This window comes from Mustela nigripes, chromosome 1 (assembly GCF_022355385.1).
Source record: "Mustela nigripes isolate SB6536 chromosome 1, MUSNIG.SB6536, whole genome shotgun sequence".
Classification (NCBI taxonomy): Eukaryota; Metazoa; Chordata; class Mammalia; order Carnivora; family Mustelidae; genus Mustela; species Mustela nigripes.
In genome coordinates this window covers 131,778,814-131,806,303 of record NC_081557.1, presented here as the reverse complement: position 1 = coordinate 131,806,303, position 27,490 = coordinate 131,778,814, and the positions used below count along the sequence as shown (strand labels likewise).

General features: G+C 45.5%; 1 protein-coding gene across 2 annotated transcripts in view; it reads right to left on the bottom strand.

Annotated features, from left to right (window-relative positions):
- Nucleotides 1–9,153, bottom strand: part of MFAP3L (microfibril associated protein 3 like) — a 39,755-nt gene extending 30,602 nt beyond the window's left edge. Inside the window, exon 1 of one of the 2 annotated variants that reach the window (XM_059374073.1) lies at nucleotides 9,065–9,153. Coding sequence is in view for 1 of the 2 variants with exons in the window: in XM_059374063.1 (XP_059230046.1) it covers nucleotides 8,256–8,297 (42 nt within the window). In the remaining variant the exon portion in view is untranslated. Of the gene's footprint in view, nucleotides 1–8,255 lie in introns of both variants that reach the window. The other variant, XM_059374063.1, reaches the window with a different exon arrangement.
- Nucleotides 9,154–27,490: the final 18,337 nt, after the last annotated feature.

Here is a 27,490-nt window from a genome sequence, read left to right as displayed (position 1 = left end):
CAGAGGACTTGGGGCAGCTGTCTGCCACAAAGAATGTATCTGGGGACTATTTTCTATGCCTGAAATATACATTCCTTTTATTGTTGAGAAGAAAAGCAACCGCCTACTTAATTTATACATCAAATGTTGAAACCATCCCTTAAACTCCTTATCTTTCTGCTTGTTTGATTAAGGCCATTCAAATTCACGGTAGGAAGTGGATTACCCAGGGTTTCTTCTTTCAGCAGAGTCAAGTTTCATCTATTTGTAAAAATATGCTCGATAACTGAAGAGGATAGTTAGAAAAGCCTTTCCTCCTTCTTTCTTTACCAGCTTATTATCACAAAGTGGAATTACATAATGAATATTTATCTGAATCCCATATGCTGAGTGTTTTTCATAGACACTAGGACCTGGATCTTAGTGGAAAGCAGATCAGAAGAGATCCTGTAACTCAAACCCTATCTGACTTGTTATGAAGAGCTCAATAACAATGGCCCTTATGCTTACCTAGCACTTATGGTTTATAAAACACTCCCATGGATGGTACCCCGTTGGAGTCTCACACTACCCTAGGACACAGGCAGGCCCTTGCGGTTCTTTCTGTCCACACTGACAGTGAAAGCAGCAGAGGCCCAGCCACCAGCCCAAGAGGAGAAGCCCCTCACAGAATCTCATCTACACTCACCCCCGGGCTACGTCATGCACAGTGACCACCAAGTGAATACCAAAGCTTGGCCAAACTCTCTGAACGTCATGAGCACCTAAAGCTGTCAGAATCGTTATATAAAATTGCTTATTTTGGGGACGCCTGGGTGGCTCAGTTGGTTAAGCGGCTGCCTTCAGCTCAGGTCATGATCCCAGCGTCCTGGGATCGAGTCCCACATTGGGCTCCTTGCTTGGCAGGGAGCCTGTTTCTCCCTCTGCCTCTGCTGCCACTCTGCCTGCCTGTGCTCGCTTGCTCTCTCTCTCTGACAAATAAATAAATAAAATCTTTTTTAAAAATTGCTTATTTTGAAATATTGTTAATATTTTTAAAAATTATTTTAAAATTTTGGACATAAAATCAAATATCTTTCAAAATTTGGTTGAAAGCAAATCTTACTCATAATCTTCTAGCTTGACTTTAGCGCATACCCTAAGATCAACCTTTCCCCCAAATTAAGTGTTTTTTCCATGCGACAATATGGAAAATTACCTTAACTAAACAAAAAACCAGAAGAAAGCTGAAAACATGGATTCAGTGATTGCCACCCAGAATTTTAAAGGAAGCTTTGCTATCCTCTCAGCGTTGATGGGAACAGGCCCTACACACACTTGCCAGATGTTCTTAATGATGTCTCACCTGTGCAGTCAAATTCAGCTAAGTGATAAAAATCCAGGAGCCAGTTATATCAGTTAAGCTGAACTCAAAGTACTTATGAGGCCACTATTATGTTTAGTACCAACTGTTGTGAGCTGAAAAAAAGAAATTGTGAGATCAGTTCTTTACTCTAATGGTGTCTGGAATCTTGGTGATAACCACATACCAAGCAGTATATAAGTAAGCACTAAACTGGGCAAATACCACAGAAATTCAGAGGAGGGCCAGATGGAAAGGTCACAGAATGTTCCCTGGGGTTGGTCAAATCCTGAAGGATGAATAAAGGAGACAGGATAATTTTCTCAGCAGGAATAATGGCTTACTTTAGACAAATAGAATAGAAATAAACACGGCATGCCACTTAAAAATAAAAATTTAGGAGCACCTGGGTGGCTCAGTGGATTAAAGCCTCTGCCTTCAGCTCAGGTCATGATCCCAGGGTCCTGGGATAGAGCCCCACGGTCGGGCTCTCTGCTGAGCAGGGAGCCTGCTTCCCCCCTCTCTCTGCCTGTCTCTCTCACTACTTGTGATCTCTGTCAAATAAATAAATAAAATCTTTTAAAAAAATCTTTAAAAAAATTAATTAAAAAAAAAATCTAATCTAAAAATCTAACCTGATGTTAGAGTAGGTTTTTGCGAGGCTCGTGCAATGGGTCTGATGTGCATCCTCATCTCAAGAACTCTGGGATATCAGAGTATTCCTCCAGCAATTCTAATTAATAAGGGGGCTTAAGGGTTACTTAGGAGAACTGATAAAGAGGATTCTGGGATGGATGATCCATCACTTTGAATGTAAAACTAACACACCAGTTAAAGAAGGGGAGACAGCCATAGCACAGAGGTAGAGATGAGACGCCTTAGGAAGGCAGGAAGGAAGCAAAAGGCCACTGTATGTCCTGGGTCCAGCTGCACAGGAATAAATGCTCTGCCCTCGGTGAAGCAAAGTACTAGTGATATGTAACTATTTTCTAGAAATTATTTCAAGTTCCTCAAAAGTGTCTTAAGAAGGAAAAAACCAAGTTACCTTTGGGAAGTCTAATGAGCAAGACTCACTCAGACACCAGATAATCCTGCGTTGTTGAAACCCTGAAGGAATAAAACCTTCCCTCCAGCCTGGGACTGACAACAGGAATGGCACAAAGGTGGGTGGGGAGAAAGCAAGAGCAGAAGCCCAGGTGTGATTACTAAGGGCAACGCAGCCCAGCACCTGTCTTTGGTAACAAAGCAGAAATTTTACAAAGTGAAGTTCGCACTAGCAGCTGAGGAGCAAGGTATCTCAGGGGTTACTAGATGTTCAAACCATCCTGTGGCTATCCTGGGGTGTAAAGGCCAAGAACAAAGTCCTGGATGAAGCTTGGAGCCAAATACTAATGCAGTCTTTACTCAAATACCTCCCCCTGCTGAAGACCAAGGAAAGTGGGTTTTGTATCTTTAAGAAAACATAGTGCCTACACATACATCCACTTATTTCCTTACAGGAGAGCTTGGCCACTGGGAAGAAAGGAATTAACTGGCCAACTTGGAATAGTTCCCACTTTCACAAATACAGAGTTCTTGCTATTTCCAAAAGAGTACAGCAAGATACAGACCCTGGAACAGATGCATCCCCTCTTGTCTAGGAGAGGTACCCTTTAATAAACCGATGAAAATGAAGTGAATTAGCCCCAGCCAGGGCTCTCCAGGGCTAAACTGGGTGGGACCTGTCAATGAGTAATTCTGGAGCACTTTATTCCAACCCATTTATTTCCTTAAGGAGTACAGCCTTCCTGGCACCATGAGCCAACTCAAATCCTCAATGGAAGGAAAGATTTTGAATTATAGTTAAATATCTGCTCAGCAAACTTCCTCTTTTCCGCGGATTACAAAGAGTCAACTTCAGCCCAGCCTCTAAGACAGTTATCTTCCAATGCAGAATTAGGGAAGTCTACCCCGTATCACTATCATTTCAGCCTCACTAGCATCCCCAAATACTTCTGCCCAGAAGCTGAAGAACCATCAGAGATCAATTCCTTTTTTCTCTCTTCCATGTTTCCCTTACAAAGTATGTGTCCGGCAAGGAAATTCTGATTTCCTCCTCCACACACACCTGTGAGTTTGGGCTTCCTGCTCCTCTGGTCCCTTCCAGGTCCCTCTGGTTAAGCATCTGCAGCGGAAGTCAGTGTCTCTGATCCTGCAAAGTGTTGTGCTCTGCAGAACCCTAGAGAGAGGGCACCTTCCACATTCTGCAGGACCTGACACACAAAATCCGATTACATGCGAGTCACTTCCAATGTCTCCTCCTTTCCTTCCCTGCCCACACGGCCACATGGCCACACGTCTCTTGTTGGGCCCAGCTTTATGTGCTCATGATCTCTGATGGGCACCCCTCTACTAGACTCCTTCCTCACTGCCCAGCCCCTAGTCTTGCCTGTCTCCAATCCACAGACCAGGCTGTTGCCAAAGTCAGCAGACTACGAAAGATCAGACTTAGCACATATTCCACATCTTTGTCAGTAGTATAAAGCTAAAGTCCTTGGCAGGACATACCTGATCCTTCATGCTCTGACTCCTACTGATCTCCTACTATTCTCATCTCTGGAACATCCCTGGCCTCTCTTCTTTCCTGACTTCCTCGCATGTGTCCGGCTGGCCATGCTGCCCTTCATTTCCTTACACATCCGGCAAACCCCTACTTGGCTTTTAAGTCTTGGTTCAAAAGCCCTCCAGAAACAGACCTGTACTCCTGGGGATAAAAATATATGTTTATAAAAAATAAAAAATTTAATTAAAAAAAAAAAAAAAGCCCTCCAGGATTCCCCCAGGTAGCCATGGGGCTTCCATGTTGTCAGGAAAGTATTTTTTCTCTTACCAATTTTTTCTAACATATAGTTTAACTTCAGTTCAGAGCCACTCTTTAACACTAAGGTAGATTTCTTCAGGTGAGGTTTTCCAGACACAGAGATGGCAACTCGACCAACTACAAGTTTTTCTAGGACAGAAATTAAGCCCTTATATTGAAGAGTCAACAAATATGTTTGGAAAGAATGACTGAATTTCTTACAGAAGTTAGGTCATCTAGAATCATAGCTTTCATCCATACCCTGGCAAATACGGAGCCTATAGTGAAGATTACTAATTGATTTTGGCCATTTCCCAGCTGAGCCTGTACAAGCCCACAAACACCCCACAAGAAACAGCAACCAGTCAGAGCTGGCCCAGGTGACATTACATCATCTCAAGTGAACTGCACTAGAGAAAGCTCACTAGATTTGGGCTCTCATGGCTCCCTGGTTATGTCTGCGCGGTATACAGTCAGCAGAGCAGCTGTGTGCTAAGAGGACAATGGGCAGAAACAAAGGAATCAAAATGTGACTTGGCCCTTCTACTTTATTTTCTATGACCTTCTTCTACAAATTGTGAAAAAGAGTCTCTTCAGCTATTAATTTCACAGATGTATATAAATGCCATTTCAGAACAATTCGGAGAACTGAATTATATATCATGCGGGTTCTAGATTTCTGTCACTGACCACTTCTGGCTGGACACCCTTTGTCAAAAAGCTGTATGAAACTTGGAGTTTAGCCATATATTGCTTTTTTAGGAAGATAAGTCTGGCAGCAGTCTGTTCCTCCCATGTTCCTGTTTAAAAATGCTTAGCTGGTTTCCCACTGCTTCTCTACATGTGACAAGATAAAATCCAAACTCCTTTGCATGGCACCATCACAATGAAAGGACCATTGCATTCCCCTTCTCCTGCCTCTGCTCAATATTCCATCACACCAAGTCTTTCTTTGCATAATGGTTGTATTAGCTTTCTATTGCTCCTTTCTATGACACTAAGTCGTAAACTTAGTGACTTCAACATACAAATGTATCATCTTTCAGTTATGTGGGTTAAAAGTTCAAAGGGGATCTCACCAGGCTAAACGAGAACTGGCAGTGCTGTGTTCCTTCTGGTTGCTCCAGAACAGCATCTGTTTCCCTGCCTTTGCCAGCTTCTAGAGGCTGCCTGCATTCTTGAGTCGTGGCCCCCTCCCATCTTCAAAGTCAGCAACGGCCAGTCAAAATCTATTTCACATGGCCTCACTCACTCTGACACTGACTTCGGCTTTCCTGCTTCACCTATCCAGACTCTCATGATTACATTCGGCCCATGGAATGATCCAGATAATCTCTCCATTTCCAAATCTTCAACTTAATCACATCTGCAAGGTCACAGAGTGGACATCTTTGCGGGGGTCATTATTCTAACTACCATAGTAGTGTTCCTTCTGCCTGGACAGTTAGAAGACTTCTACCCAAATTCCTAAGGCAATCCTTAAGATCCTATGGAAATACCACCGTTTTCACAGGGCCCTCCTCTTCCTCCAACCCAAGGGGCTCATTTCTCTTGTCTCCTTAGTCCCATGTACAAATACCTCTCCTGGAGCACATACCTTGCACTATAGTTTACTTGTCCTCAAGTATGTCTGTCTGACTAGATTCTGAGTCACTAAGTCTTATTCATTTCTGCAGCCCTGGGGCCTAACTATTAAACACTGTGGGGAAGAAAAATGAAGGTGATTATTTTAATAAGTCAAGACCTCAGGTAGAGGCAGAGGCAACATAGTAAATTCACACGGCTTCTGTTTTGAGTATAGCTTAGAAACTAGTTCCGACAGCTCTTAACTGGGTCTTAACACATTATCAGTCAAACTCCTGAATTCTTTAACCATTCCAGGGACATATTATAGCAAACTTAAACCATTCACATCTAAGGATATTTTCTTAAGACATTTCTAACTTTGGGACGCCTGGGTGGCTCAGTTGGTTAAGCAGCTGCATTCAGCTCAGGTCATGATCCCAGGGTCCTGGGATTGAGTCCCACATCGGGCTCCTTGCTCGGCCGGGAGCCTGCTTCTCCCTCTGCCTCTGCTGCCACTCTGCCTGCCTGTGCTCGCTTGTGCGCGCTCTCTCTCTCTCCCTCTCCCTCTCTTTCTGGCAAATAAATAAATAAAATCTTAAAAAAAAAAAAAAAAGACATTTCTAACTTTAATGTAAGTCACCATGGATCAAAACATTTCAGTTTTAAGTGTCCTCCTGGGCGTGGCTGGAAAAGGGCAAGCGGCACCCCAAGTGCTCGTTTAGGTGAGCGAAGTGATACTCTCTGAATGACTTCTGAATTCCCAAAGATGATACCCATCTAACACATCTGACTGTACTACGTTGGAGGTTAAAAGCCACTTTACCACAATATTTATTTGGTATTTCAGTATCTAGAAGTTTTTCATTTAAAAAAATAGAACAAAAAGTCCAAAATTAAACAAAATTTAAATAGCCTTATCTACTCAACTATTCAAATGACAAGTCAAATGAGAGGTTGAATAAATTATGGCCATGTGAATGCTGGAAGATCTATTTTTAAAGGCCAATAGTTTGCTGTGAATATCTCATGTCATTGATACCACCATACAGTACAGAAATAAGACGAAAAATTATTTGCCTAGCAGCTGAGCTGAAAGAACCCAAGAGGCACCAAAAAAGAAGAAATTATCACCTATTTCCTAATTTGAATACAAAGTCTACTTTGCTATTTTTTCTTCATCAGCAAGAGTAAAAGCCCTCTTCGATCTAAATCCTGTCAGTTTGGGTCATTTTAGTTTAGGAAACCCCATTCTTTTGCGGAATTTCTGAAGCAATAAATGACGTTCAAACACGCCTTTTGTTCAATTTCACTGCTTTTCCTAATCTTGAAAAAAATGAGATTTTTTAGATCCAAAAAGGGGCCTACTGATCCGTATTAAAGCTCACATTGACAAAGAGGGACGCTGAAGCTTTGCTGCTTCCTCTAGGTCAGGAAGAAGCCAAGGCTAAGGGGGAGACATCACTGCCTGATCCTTGGGAACACAGCCTGAGAACAGAAGACTTGCTCTACGGATCAGCTGTTCATGGATGCCATGCTTCAAGGCCGACTTTCAACTTGGCGCAGTTTTACAGAGAAGGGATGTGCAATTTCTCAGTGCTGGTGTTAGGTGTTTTTTCCTAACTTCTAAACTGTTCTGTAACTGTATTTAGAAGTACATTTAGGGGCCATGAACACCACCGACCAACCAACTGAGCTAACATGGAGGACTTCAGGCCTAAGTAGTAGAAATACTAATCAGGTTGTTGCTATTGCTGTTGTCCGGACATTTCAAACCTTCCCTGTTCTTAAATCTTGGTGATGTATAGGGTAAGCATAAAGCTCACTGAGGAAATCACACAGAGGATCTGGAATTAGAGCGGGAGCCATCTCAGACCAGAACAAACATTAAAGGCTATTCACAAACCAACAAAAAGTCAACGCACCTCCAAAGTCTATTAAGGTCTGTCAAGAATGCAAACAAGTTTTGTAATAAGCGTAATAAATAAAACAACTGAACCTACTAAGTGGTACTTCCGGGAACAGACTCAAGGATATAGCCTGAGAGGTAGAACAGGTTCCCACTAGAACAAAGATTGTTTACCTTGCTGGGATTAAATCCAATAATCCTAAAAGTGGTAATGGTACTAAATGTTTCAGGAAGAACCAACAGTAGAAACCCCAGTGGGATCTACAAACTTCATTTTTCTGTAAAAGTGAAATGCCAGTAAAACCACATCGTTCCAACATTCTCCCTTCTCAATATAAATCTTCTTCCATCTTACATTTCATCCTGAACAATTTTACTATGTTCACCATAGTAGCAACTGAAAAAAAAAAAAATGTGTTTCATCTAGAAGCAAAAGTGAGAAACCTTTACAAAAAACACTCAGCTTCTCCAAAGCTAGATTTCCAAGTTCTTAATATATGCTAACACAAAATAAAGACTGCTACAGTAACCAAACTTTTCTGCTAACAAGTATCCTTAAAAACAATGACAATTCAACCATAATAGATTATTTTCTACAGTGAGCAGATAATGAACCTACATACTTCTTCTTCTTCTTCTTTTTGTTTTTTGCTAGCTTGGTTCATAAATCTTGCAACTTGCAAGCTCAAGGGTTTTTTTGGAGGCAAAGACAAGTTAATAGTCGAGCTTAAAATAAATCGGCTTTGCAATTACTTTTCTTTTTTTTTTTTTAAGCTGATGAAGCACGTTTCCCCATTCCACGCCATGAAGCAATGCGATGTTAACTTGCTATGGAGTCAAATGCGACAAACTCCGAGAGCTCCAGTCGCGAGGCGGCGGCTTGCTGCACCCGCGGCTTGCTGCACCCACAGCTTCCCGCACTCCTGCAGCATCAGGACGCAGCACTCTCCAGACTGGGCACAGAACCCGAACTCGGGGCCTCCGGGCCACGGGACAGTATACCCTATCCCCGTCCCGGGGAAACTGAGGCACGGTGACCAGAGCGATCTGGAGTCCGGCGAAGGCCACCGCCGCTGCTTGGCTTCCCTTGCCCGCCGGAGGTTTGGGAGGCTCCTCGGCAGCACACGGTAGACACCGCGCTCTTCGCCGTAGAAAGATTATGGCACTAGCCTGAGAGGTGGCTGGCTGTCTCCAGCCCACCGCCCCCCAGGTCCCACCCCGCACGGATCTCGAAGCATCCTACGACCCGCAGGAGCTCGCTACTGGGACCTCGCGGCGCCTCCTGCACGACGCCTCCTCCCTAGGCTCCGCCAGCCTAAGCGCCCGAAAGTTCCTCGGCCCCAGCGGCCACAGCGACCTGGCCGCCCACCCCGTGCCGGGCTCCCTGCCACCCTCGCCCCCCCGCCCCTGCTGTCCGGGCGCCCCTGCTAACCTGACGCCGCCGCGCCACTCAGGTGGCCGCCTTGCGCCCCTCGCCATGGCCAGTCTGCGAGCTGTCCCCGCTCCACGCCCCGCGCCCGATGCCCGGGAGCGCCTACTGCGGGCAAGCTGAGTCCGCCCGCGCCGGGCAGCGATGCGGGCTGCGCCGCGGGTGGCCGGGAGTGCGGAGCTCCCCACCTACAGCAGCCGGAGCCGGCCGGTGCCGAGCATGCCCAGTGCGACTCGCAGGGCTGCGCGGAGGCGCGTGGCCGCGCGGGGTGTCGCCGCCGGGTTTTCGCAGAAGCCACCGGCGCGGGGCGGAGCGGGCGGTGCCGGGCGGACCTGGGAGAGCCGCGGGGTCCGCCCGCGGGGGTGGGGGGCGGGCTGAGCGTGCCCGGGAGTCCCTCCTTCTGCCGGCGCTGGCTCTGCGGCTGGCCTAGGTCTCCCGGGATCGGCTCCAGCGCGCCTAGGGTGTCCCTGGGGCCGAGGGCTCGTTTCCGACGCTGCGGTGCTTGGGCAGGTGACTGATAATTGTCGGGGAGCGCCCTGCTTCCAGCGCTACTCTCCTGAGCGTCGCGTCGCAGTGTCGTTCCTGGGTTACCCTCCTGGGACACGGGAGAAGACGAGCGTCCAGCCTCCGGACCTGCCTACTCCACGGTCACCTGGGAGGCCACCTGGGAGGCCACCTGGCCATCAAAAGCTTCGCAGGCCTTTCCGGGTGCCTATGCTGTCACTTCCAAAGACCACACAGAAGCGGCTGCGAGAAAGTACAGCAGGATGTTCCCCGGTGGCTTCTGAGTGGTGGGGTTCCACAGGATTTTTAATTTTCTTCTTTTTTGATTATTTACTGTTTCTAAGTATTCTGTAACGGACAGTCCCGTGCTTTTGAAGTAAGACATGTTATTCTAAAATTATTTTTTAAAAACGCCCGCAGAACTTCGGCAGCACCATTCCGCGCTGTAAGCACACCACCCCCACCACCACCCCCACTTTTTATTTTTTAGACTTGAGAGAGACAATTTCTGGGGCTGGGACCAGACTCCTCCTCCCCGGCTCTTTTCGGGCCGCCCCTTGGCCACGCCTTCAATCTGACCCTTTCGCTCCAGTACCGCCCCCTTCTCTTGGTTGCTGAGAAAACGCGGAAGGGTGGACTTTCCACACGGACGTTCCCGGTGGCTCCTGTGCCAGACTGGGCATGTTCCGCCGCCGGGTCAGGGACCGCTGACAAGGAGAGAGAGGCATCTTTAAGCAACTCCCCGTCTCTCTCCTCCTTCTCTCCGTCCTTGGCAAACTGAACTAAGTAGCACCTCCGACCCCCTGCCCCGAGCTCGGACCTGCAAAGTGGGTCAGGATTCGACTGAGCATGCTCCGGACAGTGCCAGAATGCCGCACGCGGCGTTCTGCTCAAGGTTGATGGGGCTGCGCTCGCTTGTCACGACATCGAAGGTCAGGAGGCCGGTGGAAGCAGGGCCCTGGAGGTGCGCTATAGCTTCGACACGTGGACAGGTCACCCCTAGCCAGGCCCGCGTTGAGGGGCTGGGTGCGTGGGATCTGGCTTACAGGCGATTCAAAGCCTGATTTTTCCCGCAGAGATTAAAATTAGGAATACTGGTTTAGCATTGGCTTTATGGCATCTTCAATAATTACGAACTTCTCAGCCCCTCTTTCTTTAAAGAAACCGACACCCTTTTTATAAAGTATTCTTTACATTCGCACTAGAACCCTGAATTTTCACTTCTTCACATTTGCACTAGAACCCTAAATTTTCTCCTGTTTTATCAAAGATTAAATGTCGTCACTTTCAAATAATACCACAGTATCATACTACTTTTTTTTTCCTTCCAACAATTCTGTGTTCACTGCGACCCCTGTCCATCTTTTTTCAATTTTTCAGAGAATGAGCAGAATGCTCTCCTGCTGGCTTAAATTGGCTTGAGGAGGGTGTGGGGAAACTTGCTTTTAATGCTCTGTCACAGAAGAGAAGACTGAAGTGGAGAAAGATTACAGGGAAGAGATTTTACAGGTTTGAGGTGAATAAACGCAAAAGCCCAGAGCCTTGCAGTGAGCCCAGGCAGGTTAGTGGGATAGGTGTCTGTTTTCTGTCTGAGGAGGAAAATGGGCAGATGGGTCAGCTGCTCAGTGAGGTTTGCTGTGATAGTGGGAGACACCCTCAGTAAGGGTTGGCTTCATTTCAACCTCTCCCTCTCATCCCTCCCTGTTTCAACTTCAGCATGATTGGAGACACTGTTCTTAGTGGACCGTCACTCCTGGGAAGAGCTTAAGTGTTTCCCCCTAGACTCTAATTTGTGCTGGGTCACCCTCATCCCTCAGCTTTGAGACCCCCCAAGTTCCTGAGCAGTGCTCTTGTTCCATGTAGACATCTACACCACAAACAGTCTGGCTGGGGAAGAGGTGGGTAAGGCGTCTCTCTAATAGTTCATACTGCCATTCCTTCCCCACTGAAGCTTCCCGGTCCCCAGTCTTCCGTAACCTAAACCTTTCTTAGTTTTCCTATCTTTCTGATGGTTCCTCCGGGTTCTTTTCCTTTTCACCACCCCATCTTAAGTGTTCTGTCCTGTGGCCTCTTCCCTTCTGCTTTCCCTTCTACTCTTCTAATTCGATGACTGACAGTACCAAGGTGGTGTTCAGTTGGTGTGTACACATAAGGTCATGCAAGCTGTTAATTGCCACAGTTCTTTCTGGTCAATCAGGTACCTATTCTCTTTGGTCAGTATCTATGCCTGACCATTGGTCTGTACTGGTTATTAATATTTTGAGTATCTTTGCCCCAAAGATACATTTGAGTATCTTTGCCCCAAATGTTATATTCTGTCCAAATCTCCCTGGGTTTGGACTCTTATATGTGGTCTACCAATATCTTAATTGCTGTGACCCTCAGGAAACTTGAACTCCGTATGTCCCAAACACAACTCAAGAGCAACTCAAGAGTCACTCTCCTGCTTCTGTGTCCTAACTTGTTCCTGGTACCCGCATCTTCTCAACTCTGCACACCACAAGTAAAGATGTTATCCTCGATTCATCCATCTGTCTTTCCTCTGTCATCCAGCTAGCCACTGGGAACTGCCCACCCTACATTTAGGCATCTCCGCATATGGACCATCCACCTGCACTACCCTCTCAGGCCCATTATCCCTTCCAAATGAGTCCTCTCTCTCCCCATGTTTCCTCCAATCCAGTCTCCATGCCTCCTCAGACTTCTCTTTCTGAGCAAATTATATTTTAGTATATTTGCTAAGCCCTTAGTGCATGGATTCATAGTGCCTTCAGGATAAAGTCCAAGTTTGAAGCATGAACTGGCCCCTGTCTCCCTCTCCAGATTAATCTCCAGCCAATGTCTCCTAATGGCCCATATCCTAGCCAACCCGAACTACTTGCTATGCAAATTCATGCCTCCATGTTCCTTTAGTTCTTTTGTTTCTTCTTTGCACTTGTTCACCCCTTGGCAACTGTTAAGCCTTCAATGTCCAGGTCAGGCTTGGTGCCCTGCGACCTCCTCAAGATGACTTCCTTGGGAATACTTCACCTATATACCATATACTTTGTCTTCATTTTGACACCTAACCTTGTTTTTTTTTTCAACTCCTCCATTACATTGTAGGCCATATGACAACAAGGGCTTGCCCCAGTCATCTTTGTGTCTTTGCTTTTCAGTTTTCAGTAACGTTTTACTTAATAAATGAATGATCGACATTTGTACCCATACAATATTTAAAGTTCATTCATTTTTAAAATTCCTCTTGAGTATTATAAATAGAATGCAAAGAAAAAGTACCAGAACAAAAGTCATATCACATACAACCTGCTGAATAGTTATGCTTTTTTTTTTTTAAGATTTTATTTATTCATTTGACAGAGAGAGAGAGAGAGAGATCACAAGTGGTAGAGGGAGGAGGAAGCAGGCTCCCCGCTGAGCAGAGAGCCCGATGTAGGGCTCCATCCCAGGACCCCAGGATCATGACCCAAGCGGAAGGCAGAGGCTTCAACCGACTGAGCCACACAGGTGCCCCAGCTTTTTTGAATAGTATAAGCAAGATCTCGGACTTGATCTTAAACGCAGTAAATTTTTTTCAGTTTCAGAAATCCGGGAAGTGTGTTGTGAGCCAGTCTTTTGTCCTTGTATTATCTGTCTCTAATTGCACAAAGCTCAACATTGTATTGGTAATTAACCCAAAAATTCCATTATTCTTTATCACTGTGGTTTTTTCCCCCATGGGGTTGTTATTATCCTCTAATTATATAGTTAGTCCTTAGAATAGATTTTATTTTTTTGTGTGTTAAAGATATGGCACCTCTGGAAAGCAGATTAACCCTTTAGGAATGAACATACTCTTTAGAGTTCTTCCAGCTCCCCTTGTCTGCTCAGAGCACCTAGAGTTAACTGTGGAGGGAACTTAATTAACTACCTGCTTTGGAAGCTACACCTCCCCACCTGCAGGGTGGGGAATGTCTTCCAGACCTCCTGGATAGAATGGTCTCGGGGGCAGCAATTTTAACAAGCCCTCAAGGGGATTTCACACACTGTATTTGAGAAACATAGCTCTACCTCATACAGATAAAAGGGAAAATAGTAACTGTTAGTCTAGAACTTCAAGTAGCCCCAGTAATTCTTTTTCCTTGTCAGAGAGATATATGTGAGTGGAAAGGGTATCATTGGTCCCTTTCAAAAAAGTATCATTCATGTTTGTGCTTATTAAATAGCCTTGACTTATTTTATAATCTGGAGAATATGGAAGAGCCCATAGTAAGGGAGCTTCTTTCTCTGTGTTGAAACACAGGGATTTTTATTCAGTAACCATGTAGACCCCATGTTATTCACCAGCACCTTTCTTCAATTCAGCCTCCTTTGACAAAGGGTGGGTGGGGCTGTGGAAGTTCTGACCTTACCCCTTTCCTGCAAGAGGACAGTAAGAGGTCTATGACTCTACCTTTGTCTTTTTCCTTGTTCCTGGGAGTCTGAAAAGACACAATTAGGACAGGGCCTGGGGGAGGAATGACAGAAAACAAATACTTCTCTCCACAATCTTGTGATTTGCTGGCCAAGGAGAGTGAAGCATCTTGAGAAGTATGAATCACTATTAGAAAAATACTCCCTTCCTCATTATAGGTTTAGACTGAACATTTGTGTTGGTCCTTTGGAGGTGTGTGTGCACGTGTGTGTGGTCTAACCAGTTAGCCAGCAGCAACAATCAGGAGAGCAGATGGTGTGCCTGCAACTCACAAGGGGCAGAAGCTCCAGCTCAAAGGGTCACGCCCTTCCTGGCCCTCCCTGGGGGACGGCACCAAAGCCCTACTGTCCTGGACACTTTGCCAGCCTGGAACATTAATGGTCATTGCAGCCAAGCCTCCCAATGTCAGGACTTCCGTGCACACAATGAGTCACATAGGGATGAATCCAGGAATCTTTTCCCGTGTGTAGGGGCTTTCTGAATGGCGAACAGTATTTGCACAGGAAGGTTAGAAGAGGGGATCCCTTAAGCGAGATGTGAAAAGGGCCCTGGAAAGACTGGCTGGGGAGATTGGGTGAGTTCTGCAGGGAACCCTCTGTAAAAACTTGACTTCACAGGGGCTTCTCTCTTGGATTCTGGAAAAGTTATATTTTGCACATAGCTGGAAGTTTTTGGTTTATAATTTCCTTGGGAAGGAGAGAAGGCCAGACATCCACTTTCCCACCATAGAGTGGCAGAAGACACTGTAGAGGGACCCAAGTAATCAAACAAATCACTGTTCAACTAGTGGGAAAGCGAACATCTGAAGGAAGCCAACATATCCTCCAGGAGTCTCCCAAGGGCATTCCTTTGTTCCCTGCACTTGACAAGGAGGTCACGGTTCCAAGGTCAGAACGCTACTCAGGCCGGAGGCGCTCTCCAGCCCAGGTGAGCATCTGCTGCATCGCTGTGACCTTAGGCGGAATAACCTGGTACATCCGCACAACGAGAAACCCAAAATAAACTCGGAAAGGTGAATTGCCCATTTGGGTGCCGTTGATTTTCATGCCTCTCTTTAGTAAGTATACTAGAATTGGAAGGGAGGGAAGGAAAGTCTACGTTCTTTCTTTTTAGCTTATAGTTAAATGTAACACCAGAAAATGCCAAGGACCAGCCTTGACTGAAGGGAGAAACTGGAGGTGGGGGTGGGGATGAGAAAGAAACACAAAGAAAGGGACCGGGAGGGTCACAGCCAAAGCTAAGATGTTTATTTGTTTACAGCAGTTTTATGATTCAATACACTCACGTGTATTATGATACAATACACTCACGTGGGAGTTCCTTTGATCATTGCATAGATGGTTCAATGGAACAATCTACCGGTAGGTAAGTAACAGTTTTCTCATTCAGTGCTATTACACTTCGTGGCCTCAGATCAACTAGCTTCAGGGCTAACATGTTGTGTGGTTTACAGGCTTCTGCAAGTTGTGTTATGGCAGCGCTTTAGGGCTGAACAGTGGTGGGTAGGGCTGCTCTTTCCACTGGCCCTAACATTGCAAGGACCCTGTCAGCTTGCAGTCTGGTCTCCACGCCCCCCGCCCCCCCACACCTTCTTTATTTTTTATATGAAACTCATGGAGGCCAGATTGGAGCTGCCGGAGGGATGGGAACCCCCGGAGGGATGGGAACCCCACTGGAATGCAGACTGGCAAAGGACACGCAAACAGGACAAAAGTTAGGGTGACAGCAATCGAATAAAGGAAGTAAGGCCATTTGAGTGCAATGAATTTTGTATATTATCAAATGCTTGTTTGGCAAGTTCGGATGGCTTGAGCAATGGCCCAGTAAGTTGTATCGGCATAGGCAGTGGATACCTGGCAAGGCAACAAGTGCTATCATGGCTAGATAAAGTGTTTTGGGTTCACTCTTAACTTTCTGACCCTCCAGCAATTCCCATGCCTGCACTGTGAGGGTCTTCAGTTGCCCCCAAGTTGGGATCACTGCTTGGCAGGTTGCTCTCCCATGAGGTGGCTGTTGTGGAGGAACAGGCTTTAGGGCCATAATCCTCAGCCTCCAGAATGGTGGGATGAGGTGTTTGGGATGAATCCAGAAGTTCCTCTGGAGTGTGAGCAATTGCAGGTGTGTACCAGGCGCTCAGGGAGTCACATGGGTCCGTCAGCGTTCCTAGGAAAAATACACAGAAATTAAAACAGGACCAGGACCAGACCACTGATTTTTTTTAAAGGGTCCTTCCGCTGCACTTTGGCATAATATTTTTTGGGCGCAGACCATCAGTACAGAGATTTAAACAGTTTAAAGTATATAAAGCTTGATTAAGACAAGAATGTGAGGAGGTTTCAAAGAACTTTCATATGCTAAATTAAACCTACAAGATACTAGAGAACTTGAGGCCTTGCCATTGTCAGGTTAAGGTTGTTTTTCCCCTCTAGCAAGGTGTTAACAAAGATGGGTGATTCCTGCAGGAATGTCACACAGGTCCCACCCAGGAGTGGGTGGTGCCAAGAGGTTGCTGCTCGTCAGCTTCCCCCCCCCCCCCCCGCCGCTGTCCTCAGTTTGCCTTCTATTTCCTCATCATACCCCCCAAAAGAGTTTTTTTTAATAAAGATTTTATTTATTTATTTGACAGACAGAGACCACAAGCAGGCAGAGAGGCAGGAAGAGAGAGAGAGGAGGAAGCAGGCTCCCTGCTGAGCAGAGAGCCTGATGCGGGGCTCAATCCCAGGACCCTGGGATCATGACCTGAGCCGAAGGCAGAGGCTTTAACCCACTGAGCCACCCAGGTGCCCCCCCCCAAAACAGTTTTGACCCTTAAATCTTTAAGGTTGTTGAAGGTGGAAGGTCTCAACTTCTGTAACTTATTACTGCTGAATGGGGGCTCAAGAGTTGTCCCTACCTACCGAGGTCAACATTGATCAGCTGGGGAATGTGTAGGGGGGTTAGGAAAGGTGGAGGCAGCTGAATCCAACGCTGTAAACACATGAACTTCTCCCTGAGCAGAAAGGATCATCTGTTAGCTGGAAGTTTTGGCAGTGACCGTGTTATGCCCGAGTTTTCGCATCCGAGAGACCACCAAGGAGTCAAGCACCGATGCAATCGCACAAGGGTTAATTTGACAAGCTTAAGCTTGGGCCCAAGTATACGGACACAGCGGAGTAGGGACTTGGACCCCGAGCCAGATTACAGTCAGAGGTTTTAAAGGCAGAGTAGGGGTGGACTCGGCCCTGGGTGAGGACAAAGGAAGGGGATTATGGATGATATAAGTCTCTAAGGAATTTTGGAAGCAAGGTCTCCAGGACCTTGAGGGGCCAGCTGTTGTCTGAGGAAAAGGTTATTCATTACCAATAATGAAAATCTTCTTGTGAGACCCTTTAGATGTATATACTTGGGAATGATTCTTGACACTATCTTAGAGGTTTAGAGATAAAGTTTCCTAAAGTAATTGTTAAAGTAGACTTAACAGGATTCTGGTCGGACCTGTCAGGGTAGGGGGTTGGTCAAGCTAGGATTGTCCTTAGCAAAATCTCAAGGTCAGGGCAGTTAAGTCCCCAGGGGAGAGCCACTCTGTTTCAAGGGCTTGTCAATAGGTGAGGAATTTTAATGATTTTCTTCTCCCTCTGTTTCCCCCATCAGCTAAACTTGAGATGGGATGGCCTTAATTTTCTTGGCCTCCACATTTCCCCCTTAACAATTTTGACCCTTAAATCTTTAAGGTTGTTGAAGGTGGAAGGTCTCATCTTCTGTAACTTCTTCCTGCTGAGTAGGGGCGTAGAGTTTTCCCTACCTACTTGGGTCAACATTGATCAGTTAAGGAATGTGTAGGGGAGTTATGAAAGACGGAGGCAGCTGAATCCAGGGGTTAAAATCAATCATTAAAGGAGAGAGAGAGACTGTTTAAAGTGCTAACCTGAGTAGGTCAGAACACAAGAAATATTTTGTGATAATCGGGAACATCAAGATGGCTGCACTTATGTCAGGGCTAGACTCAGGGTGGGTACAGCCTTGTTTTTCTTAGCCTCCACATTTCCCCCTCTCAGAGGAACCTAAGGAAGTACCCAATCATGGGTCCAAGCTGCTCAGTAACAAAGTCCAGTGGTTGGTATTGCTGTCTGAGTACCATGAGTTGAACTGTACTGACTCTGCCTAATGCAGGGCCAAAAGGTAAAGAGAAGAAGGGGGATAATGAGGGTTACTTTCCATTCCCCATACTTGTGTAAGAAGAGGGCATAGTATAAGTAACATTAGTGGGGTACGTGAGAACGGTACAGTCTTAGCTTTAGGGGATTGTCTTGTCGGACTAACTTTTCCATTCTGGAACAAAGTCCTTGAGAATAACATGCAGGTCAGCTGGCCAGATGTAGGTGTAGTGGACCCAGGGAGTTGACCTTGAGAGCAGTGGGAGTGGTCAGGATCACGATGTAGGGTCCCTTCCAGTGAAGCTCCAAGTTTTTCACTTGGTGGCAGCGCATCCAAACCAAGTCCCCAGGTTGGTAAGGATGTGGTTCCAGCTCAGTCTCCATCTCAGTGTGGGCAGTTAGGATCCTTGTGTGGGCTAGACAGACTGTAATGCCTGCAGTGACTGGAGTACAGACTGATCAGTCATTTCTGTTATAGCAACCTCTTGTAATCAAGGGGGGGTGTCTCCCAAACATTATTTCAAATGGGGTCCCCTTATTTAAGTAGGGTGTACATCGCGCCCTGAGGAGGGCAAAGGGAAGGAGATCCACCCACCCACCTCCAGTCTCCAGAATTAACTTTGTCAAGGTCTCTTCAAGAGTCCGATTCATTCTTTCTATTTGCCCCGAGCTCCAGGGCCGGTAGGCACAATGTAGTTTCCAATTAGTGCCTATGGCTTTGGCCAATACCTGTGAGACTGAACTCACAAACGCAGGGCCATTGTCTGACCCGATCGCAAGAGGTAACCCAAACCTCTAGTAGCTTTTTGGTTACCATTCCAGCCATCTCATGTTCAGCAGAAAAAGCCTTTACCCAGCCTGAAAAGGCATCTACAAAAACTAACATATACTTGTGCCCGTATTTTCCCAGTTTCATCTCTGTAAAATCTATTTCCCAATAAATTCCTGGTTCCTTTCTCTTTTCCCTCTTTCCATTCTGGTTTCTCCCGCATTTACCGCCTCACATTGAGTACATCTGTCAACCACATCCTGAGCCGTATGCCCTAATTTAGAAACCTGGAACTGTTTGACCATAAGCTCTTTAAGCTCATGTCCCCAAATGAGTATCTGATGTATCTGGCTTACTAATTTCTTCCTAGTCTTCAAGGGGGAATTATTTCCTGTTCTAGTCTTAGCCCAATCCTCTTCATAGGGGATCCTAATTTAGTCCATTTCTGTAAATATATCTGCATCTTTGACCAGGAGGCCATGGCAGCAATTATGTGGAGGCTAGGGGGAACCCAGCCACTACTAGGTCTAGTTTCTTGCTAAGATAGGCTACTGGCCTTTGCCAAGGCCCCAGAGTCTGAGTCAAAACTCCTTTAGCCACCCCTGCCTTTTCATCCACATACAAGTGGAAGGGCTTGGTAATGTCTGGGATGGCCAGTGCTAGGGCACTCAGTAAGGCTGTTTGTCTAGGGCTGACTGACTGACAAAGGCAAGATCGTTTACACGAGTTATCGAGTAACTTCTCTGAAGTTTACCTCAAGTTATCTAGCTTAGGTAAACAAACATTTAAGGACAACCAAATCTAGAATTTAACACCCATAAAGGCGTGTTATTAAAACTAATTTTTCTCTCTAAAATAACCCTCATTTCCAGAGATAGCCAAATCAGGACTAATTTATTTGAAAAACAAGTTCAGTTTTAACAAACTTGGTCTAATTATTTACATAAGCTCAGCAAGAACAGTGCATTATCATACAGATCTTTCTTAATCTGCTTTGATGGAAATTTATGAGGAATCTCTAGGTTGAACTTTCAGTATCCTCTGCAGGCCAGAAGCCACGTCCAGTGGTTGCCATCAGACATGCCTGAGATACCTGCAGACTTGGGTAAACTCCTCCTCCTGAGGTTCCCAACGTATCCTGAGGCTCTTGCACCTGCCAGTAAATGGCATCCTTTACTCACCTGGTGAGGCTGCTGGGAAATCTGTAAGTAAGGTATCAAGCCAACGGTTCCATAAATGATTCCAGGTTTCATAAAGTCAACCTTAGCTCCTTTACGCTGTCTGGTCATATCTGAGTCTAAGCATGTTTCTCAAATATGACATTCCAGTCAAAACCTTGGTAAAATAACCAATGTTTCCTATGGTGTCCTGTTACAAGGAGAACAGATTCTTATTGGACTTATGCAAATGACTAGGATTTCCATGGAAGAAGGAATACTTACTGAGACATTTTGTGTTTCAGAGGGTTCAGATACAGAAGTTGAATGCTTTGATTTGTTTACAAATGAATATTTTTACATTTCTGTAAGTCACAGATTAAGAAAAAGTTTCCTTAGTATGAAAGAGCAGAGAACCAGCAATATTTCAAACAAGGGTCATAACACTATAAGTCATCTTTTTAATTTATTTAGTCCCATGCTACTAGTTCTTGTTCAGTTTGAATGCAGCTTTAGTTAGTTTTGGAAATTCTTACCCATTTCAGTTTTGATCTTAAAGATATTGAATACCGGTGTTGCCCTGAAAGTCCCTTATATGAATCTCCCTGAAGATAAAACTCGTTTTACAAGAGAATTAGAACAATTATAAATGATGAAAACTCAGGATGGACATAGCTCCAGATCTGATGAGAGTTTACAACAGAGCTGGCAAGGAAACCAGGTTATTCCTGTGACACATAACACTTCAACAGCCAGAAGATCCAGTAATGATGACCTTGTATTAACACACTAAAACTTTAGGAATCGGATACTATCTTTACAATAGTTACAGCATTTATCCAAATGTAATCTAAGGCTTATTATTTGTTAAACAGTACTTCAGGAATAACTTAGCATACCGAAGAAAAAGGCCTAATGAATTAAAGAGAATTCATTTATAATTTAAATCTTGGGGAGTTTGTTAAAACCTTAGGAAGTTATGACACATGCCTGCATAGCATTACAGATGATTACAAAAATTTATTTTTTTTAACCAAGGTGACAAAAATTTGAAAGGCAAATACATAGGATTCTATAGTTGTTAGCAAAATGTAACCCCCTTAATATTGAGAAGGTTTAACCAAGTAATGAAGACAGGATAAAAGACAAAACATAAAAACTGGTTTTCTGAGCAGACAAAAGAAGAAAAAAAAAAAAAGAAAAACTTTGTTCACCATTTTCTTAACCAGAGCAGATTAACAATTCAAGAAAACTTGTCTTTTGAAAAGAGAATTTTCAAAAGTGTACTTTTATAGTGTACCTTTATATATATATATACAGCATATATATATACACACATATACATATGTGGTACATATGTACATGTGTACATATATGTATGTGTGTATATATAATTTATATATCTATATATATACATACACACACCACATATATATATATACACATACACATATATGTACCTTTATATAGTGTACCTATAAAGCGTACCTTTATAATCCATTCATTTCTATCTTAGTCCGTCCTGACCACACCTAAAATTCCTTTCCAAAGATTTCCCATCAAAAACCTTCTACAAGTTTCCCGGGCATTCTGATTTTGTCCCAAGCCATTTCTTTACTGACAACCCTCTCATTTAGGACAAATTATCTTCTTATACCTTCAACAAAAATGTATTCCCATTTCTCATATCTTTCTTACATATCTCCTACTTTTCCATATACAGAGTTGTTTCCCTTATTTCCATCGGTCTTAGTCACAGTTAGCAGAAATTTGCAAATTTCTTAGAAACTCCTTAGTCTCCAGTGACGACTAAGTATTAACCAATTATGAACTGTTATACCAGAATTCTTCAGTTGGCAAACTTGTGAATCAGTTAAGCACAAAACATGTTTACCAACAGATTTAAATATCCATAGTTTCTTTGCAGTAAGAAGTAAAAACACAAATTTATGCTCAGTTAACAGTGATTTAGCACTTTATCCCATTGGGAAAGACCTAGATGTCCAGCAAATTTAATTCCATTTATCATGCAAGCAAAACTTTAAAGTTTCAGATTACCAAAGACTTTGAAAGCGATTTTAACAATTAGCCATCAAAATTTCAGAGACAGTTAACTGTCAGTTTAGTCATCTTTTTGCTAACAAATTACAACAGAGATAATATGAGCTTATTTGACCTTCAGCAAACCTCGATAGAGTAAGTTTTACATTTAGTACTGATTAATTTTAAAGACATGTCTATCTTAATTAAACCAACAATTCAAATACTTAATTCAAATACTGATTTGTTCTAAGGTGGAAAGCCCAAAATGGCCACCTTACTGAGATGAGGAGCCACCAAGGATGACTTGGCACTTCTCACCAAGTCACTTCCACATGGCTTTAAGAACTACCACGAGACCCCTGAGCCAATCAGCTGTGAGAAATGGAGAAAAATCCCTAGTTTGCCTATAAATACCTGTCCCAGCAAAAGTCCATTGCTCAAACTTTGGGAAGGATCCCGCTGAGCCCGCTGGCGTTAATAAAGCTGCGTTCTCCCAGCGCTCCACATGCCGCTTGAGTTTCTCGATCACCTCAGAACTTCCACAACTTTTGGTTCCCTGACCAGGAAACCCAACCACACTGGCCCATTGTGCCACCAGTGTGGATTTGGAGATGGGCCGCGGAGGGCAACGGAGTACCTACCCTAGGGTTTAGGCGTGCCCTGCTGATTTCAGTGGACCCAAGGCTGGGTTCTCCTGGACAGCCGCGGCTTGCCTCCGTCCTGCTGGACCAACAATAGGAGACTGGCGAGAACTGACTGGATCCACCCCTCGAACCAGGTAAGCCCCAGGGCCACTGTCCGAGTCAGACCCGTCTATCAGGATGGAAGGGGAGATTGATCACCTCCCATTAGCCAGCGATAACCAGAGGAGGGTGTCCAACCTGTTTAAATCTGAGGAACGCTTGAATGTATGAGTGTGTCTGTATGGCTCCACTGCTTCGGCTATGGAGTCTGAGTGGGCTGCACCCTGAGTCCTGCAGAGTGTCATATGGCATAATGGTCATCTACTCTACGGAGTAGCCTGGTCCAGGGTTTATACGGATAGACCTTAGCTAAGACTCCTAAGTTCCCACAAGGAACACGAGCAGGGCAGCACCTGAGTGCTGTACCCGACCCTTTGTTTGCGACACCTTTCACAATGGGTGGGAAACCCAGCAAACCCACTGTCTTAGCTTGTATGCTTAAAAACTTCAGGAAAAGGGTGTCTGGGTAGCTCAGTGGGTTAAAGCCTCTGCCTTCAGCTCAGGTCATGGTCCCAGGGTCCTGGGATCGAGCCCCACATCGGGTTCTCTGCTTGGTGGGGAGCCTGCTTCCTCCTCTCTCTCTGCCTGCCTCTCTGCCTACTTGTGATCTTTGTCTGTCCAAATAAATAAGTAAAATATTTAAAGAAAAAAAAAAGAAAAGAAAAAACTTCAGGAAAGGCTTTAGTGCTGACTACAGGGTACATATGACCCCAGGAAAACTGAGAACCCTATGTGAGCTGGAGTGGCCCACTTTTTATGATGGCTGGCCTTCAGAAGAAAACTTAGACCTCCCCACTGTCCAACAAATTTATTGTGTAGTCAAGGGAGACCCAGGACATCCAGACAAGTTCTCATATATCAGTTCCTGGTTAGAGATACCCAGGACCCTCCCCTCATGGGTATAGTTCTGTGTCAATGGCAAGAGACAGTGCAGGATTCTCATCGCACAATCGACCAAAGGCATCTGAAATAAGGCTATACATCAAGGGGACCCAGATGACAAACTCCCACCATCCTATGGGCCTCCGGTCCTCTCAACTGCCTCAGCCCTCCCAACTGCACTCAAAGTGGGACCCAACACACCACCACCTTCCATTTCACCACCAGACATACCTTCTCTGCCTTCACCCACTCCTACACCATCAGTCGTCCCACTGATGCCTCTGGTTTCACCAACAGCAACAATTTCCCCACCATCTCTGACTCCCCAAGATGCCAGTAACCCCTCAACCAGCACCAGCCTCCTTGCCAGCTGTTCCTAATGGGGACCTCTCCCCAGACTCCTTACTGACTGTCCCTGACAGGGACCCCTCCCCAGAACACGAGCCATGGAACATCACACATCACCTCCTCATGTGAGAAATCCTTGCTTACCAGATGCCCCTCCGAGAAACCCGAGATCCTGACATAATTGGAGTAGATGACACCCAACCAGGCAGGCCCATTATCTACTACCAGCCCTTCACAACCACCGACCTCCTGAACTGGAAGTATCACACTCCCACCTATTTGGAAAAATCACGGGCAATGATCAACCTTATGGAATCCACCTTCCAGACCACCGACCAGCCTGGGAAGACTGCCAACAGCTCCTTCGCACCTTGTTCAACACAGAGGAAAGAGGAAAAATTCTCCAGGAGATGCATAAATGTCTCAAAGATATGGCACAAGTCGGCACCTTAAACCCAGAGGGAGGGGCCCAAGAGTCTGCCCTGGAAAACCGACCTGGCTGGAGCTTCAACATAGAGGAAGGCTGGAATGCCATCAAGCACTACCAAGACGCTATCCTGTGGGGCCTCTGTCAAGGAGCCAAAAGGCCTACTAACATCAAAAATGGCTGATGTGACTCAGGACTCAGGACAGAGAAGAGAAACCCGGTATTTATTATGAGCGGCTCTGAGAGGCTTTCTGCATATATACTCCACTTGATCCAGAGGCACCAGAGAACCAACAAATGGTAAATGCAGCGTTCATGGCTCAGTCAGTCCCTGACATCCAACTCAAACTCCAAAAACTTGATGGTTTTGCCGGGATGAACATCACTCAACTACTAGAAATAGCAAACAAGGCGTACTGCAACCTAGACACCATAGCCAAATGAAAGGGTGAAAAGAAAATGAAACAGAAAGTCACTCTGCTAGCTGCAGCCCTCCAACAAGGCTCCAACTACATGGAACAACAGGACAATCAGAGGCATGACCTCAGCAGCACAGAGCCCTCAAAAAGGGTCAATGTGCATATTGCAAGGAAATGGGACACTGGAAAAATGAATGCCTGAATCGGAAGCCCAGGTCATTCAAGCCCTCCACTCAACCTGAGACTCAGGCAAACCAAGATCCTGACTTCATTGGGCTAACAAATATAGATTCAGACTGACAGAGACCAGGCTCAATGATGTTAGGTCCTCGGGAGCCCATGTTGATATGAGCATTGGGGGCCAAAAGATCACTTTCATGGCCGACACTGGAACAGAGCACTCAGTAGTGACTACTAGAAGTGGCAGCCCTAAAAGGACGAACCATAACCATCATGGGGGCCATGGGGGATTGGGCCACAGGTTAACCCTTCTGTCAATCTTGGACCTGTAAACTGGGAGGACATGTAGTCTCCCATGAATTCCTATATGTCCCAGACAGCCCACTACTGCTATTGGGAAGAGACTTACTTTCAAAATTAGAGGCATAGTTTTCTTTCAACCCATCAGGACAGGCCACCATGAATCTAAGCCCCACCGAGCCTGGGATAATCATGTCCTTAAACACACCCCAAGATGAGGAATGGAGACTATTTGAACAAGACCATCCTGAAGTCAACCTTGAAGCTTTCCGGACTGCAGTTCCCAATGTATGGGCAGAAGATAACCCACCCGGGCTCACCATCTGGCAAGCCCCAGTTATTACAGAACGAAAAATTGGAACTCAACCTCACTGGCAGAGATAATATCCAATCTCTGTGGGAAGCTCAGTTGGGCATACAGGCTCATCTGGAGCGACTGAAAGAGGCAGACATCCTAATTGAGTGCCAATCCCCCTGGAACACCCCACTGCTCCCAGTCAAAAAACCTAATGGTGACTACCAACCCATCCAGGACTTGTGTGCTCTGAATCAAGTTACTCAAACCCTACACCCAGTAGTGCCCAGCCCCTACCCCCTTTTAAGCCAGATCCCACTGGACGCTGCCTGGTTCACCTGCCTCGACTTAAAGGATACCTTTTTCTGCATCTACTTGACCCAGTAAGTCAGCCCCTTTTTGCTTTTGAATGGACAGACACTGACACAGGGCAACAAATGGAACTCATTTGGACCTGGCTCCCACAAGGATTTAAAAACTCACCAACAATATTCAGTGAAGCCCTAGCCTCTGACCTAGCTGACATTCCCTAGGACCAGATTGGAGGCATGGTCCTCCAGTACGTCAATGACCTCCTCATTGCCAGCTCAACTGCAGAGACCTGCCACTGAGCAACACTCGACCTCCTATAACAAAAAGAGGATATTGAGTTTCTTGGAAGAAAGCTCAACTATGCAGAAAAGAAGTCATGTATTTGGGGTTCATAATAACTCAAGGAAAGTGAGCCCTCAGCATAGAATGGAAGGCTAGCCTTCCACAGTCCACTACTAGATGGGCCCTACACAAGTTCCTAGGAGCTGCAGGATTCTGCTGGATCTGGATACCAGGGTTCTCAGTCATAGCCAGGCCCCTATACAATCTATACAAGCGGGACCCGAGACACAACCTTTACAGTGTAAAGACATACAAGAAAAAGTCTTTAGGGAACTTAAGACCTACTTGTAAAGACTCCAGCCCTGGGCCTACTTGACACTGGAAAACCTTTCTGCCTGTATGTCCTGAAAAGGATAAAACAGCCTTAAGGCTTCTAACTCAGCCCTTGGGCCCCTGGGGAAAGCCCATCGCATACCTGTCCAAGAAATTAGATCCCAGCACTTCTGGATGGCCCCCTTGCCTGTGAGCCCTGGCAGCCACCATACTCCTTATCAAAGAAGCTGACAAGCTCACTCTTGGACAGCAACTAACCATAAAGGTTCCCCACTCAGTAGTAATTCTAATGAATAGCCAAGGTCAAAAATGGATATCAAATGCAAGGCTCACTCAGTATCAAGGACTACTCCTGGAAAATTCCCGCATTACCTTGAAGACTGACAGGCTCTCAACCCAGCCATATACCTTCCAATGGCAGAAGGAGAACCAGAACATAACTGCCTGGAAATCATTACTGAAGTGTATGCCACCCATCCAGACTTCAAGGACTCCCCTTTAACAAATGTTGACCTCACCCTATACACTGATGGCAACACTTTCGTGAGTAATGGTTCAAGGAAAGCAGGTTATGCCGTCACCAAGACCCCAGGGGTCCTGGAAGCTAAAGCCCTTCCTACAGGATGGTCTGCTCCAAGGGCTGAACTCTGGGCCTTAATACAGGTGCTAAAGTTATCGAGGGACAAATAGGTCAACATATACACCAACTCAAGATATGCCTTCACCGCCTTACATGTACATGGGGCAATTTACAAAGATAGGGGTTTCCTGACATCAGAAGGGAAGACCACCAAAAGTAAAAAGGAAATCCTTCAGTTATTAGAGGTGGTATGGGTGCCCTGGAGTCTA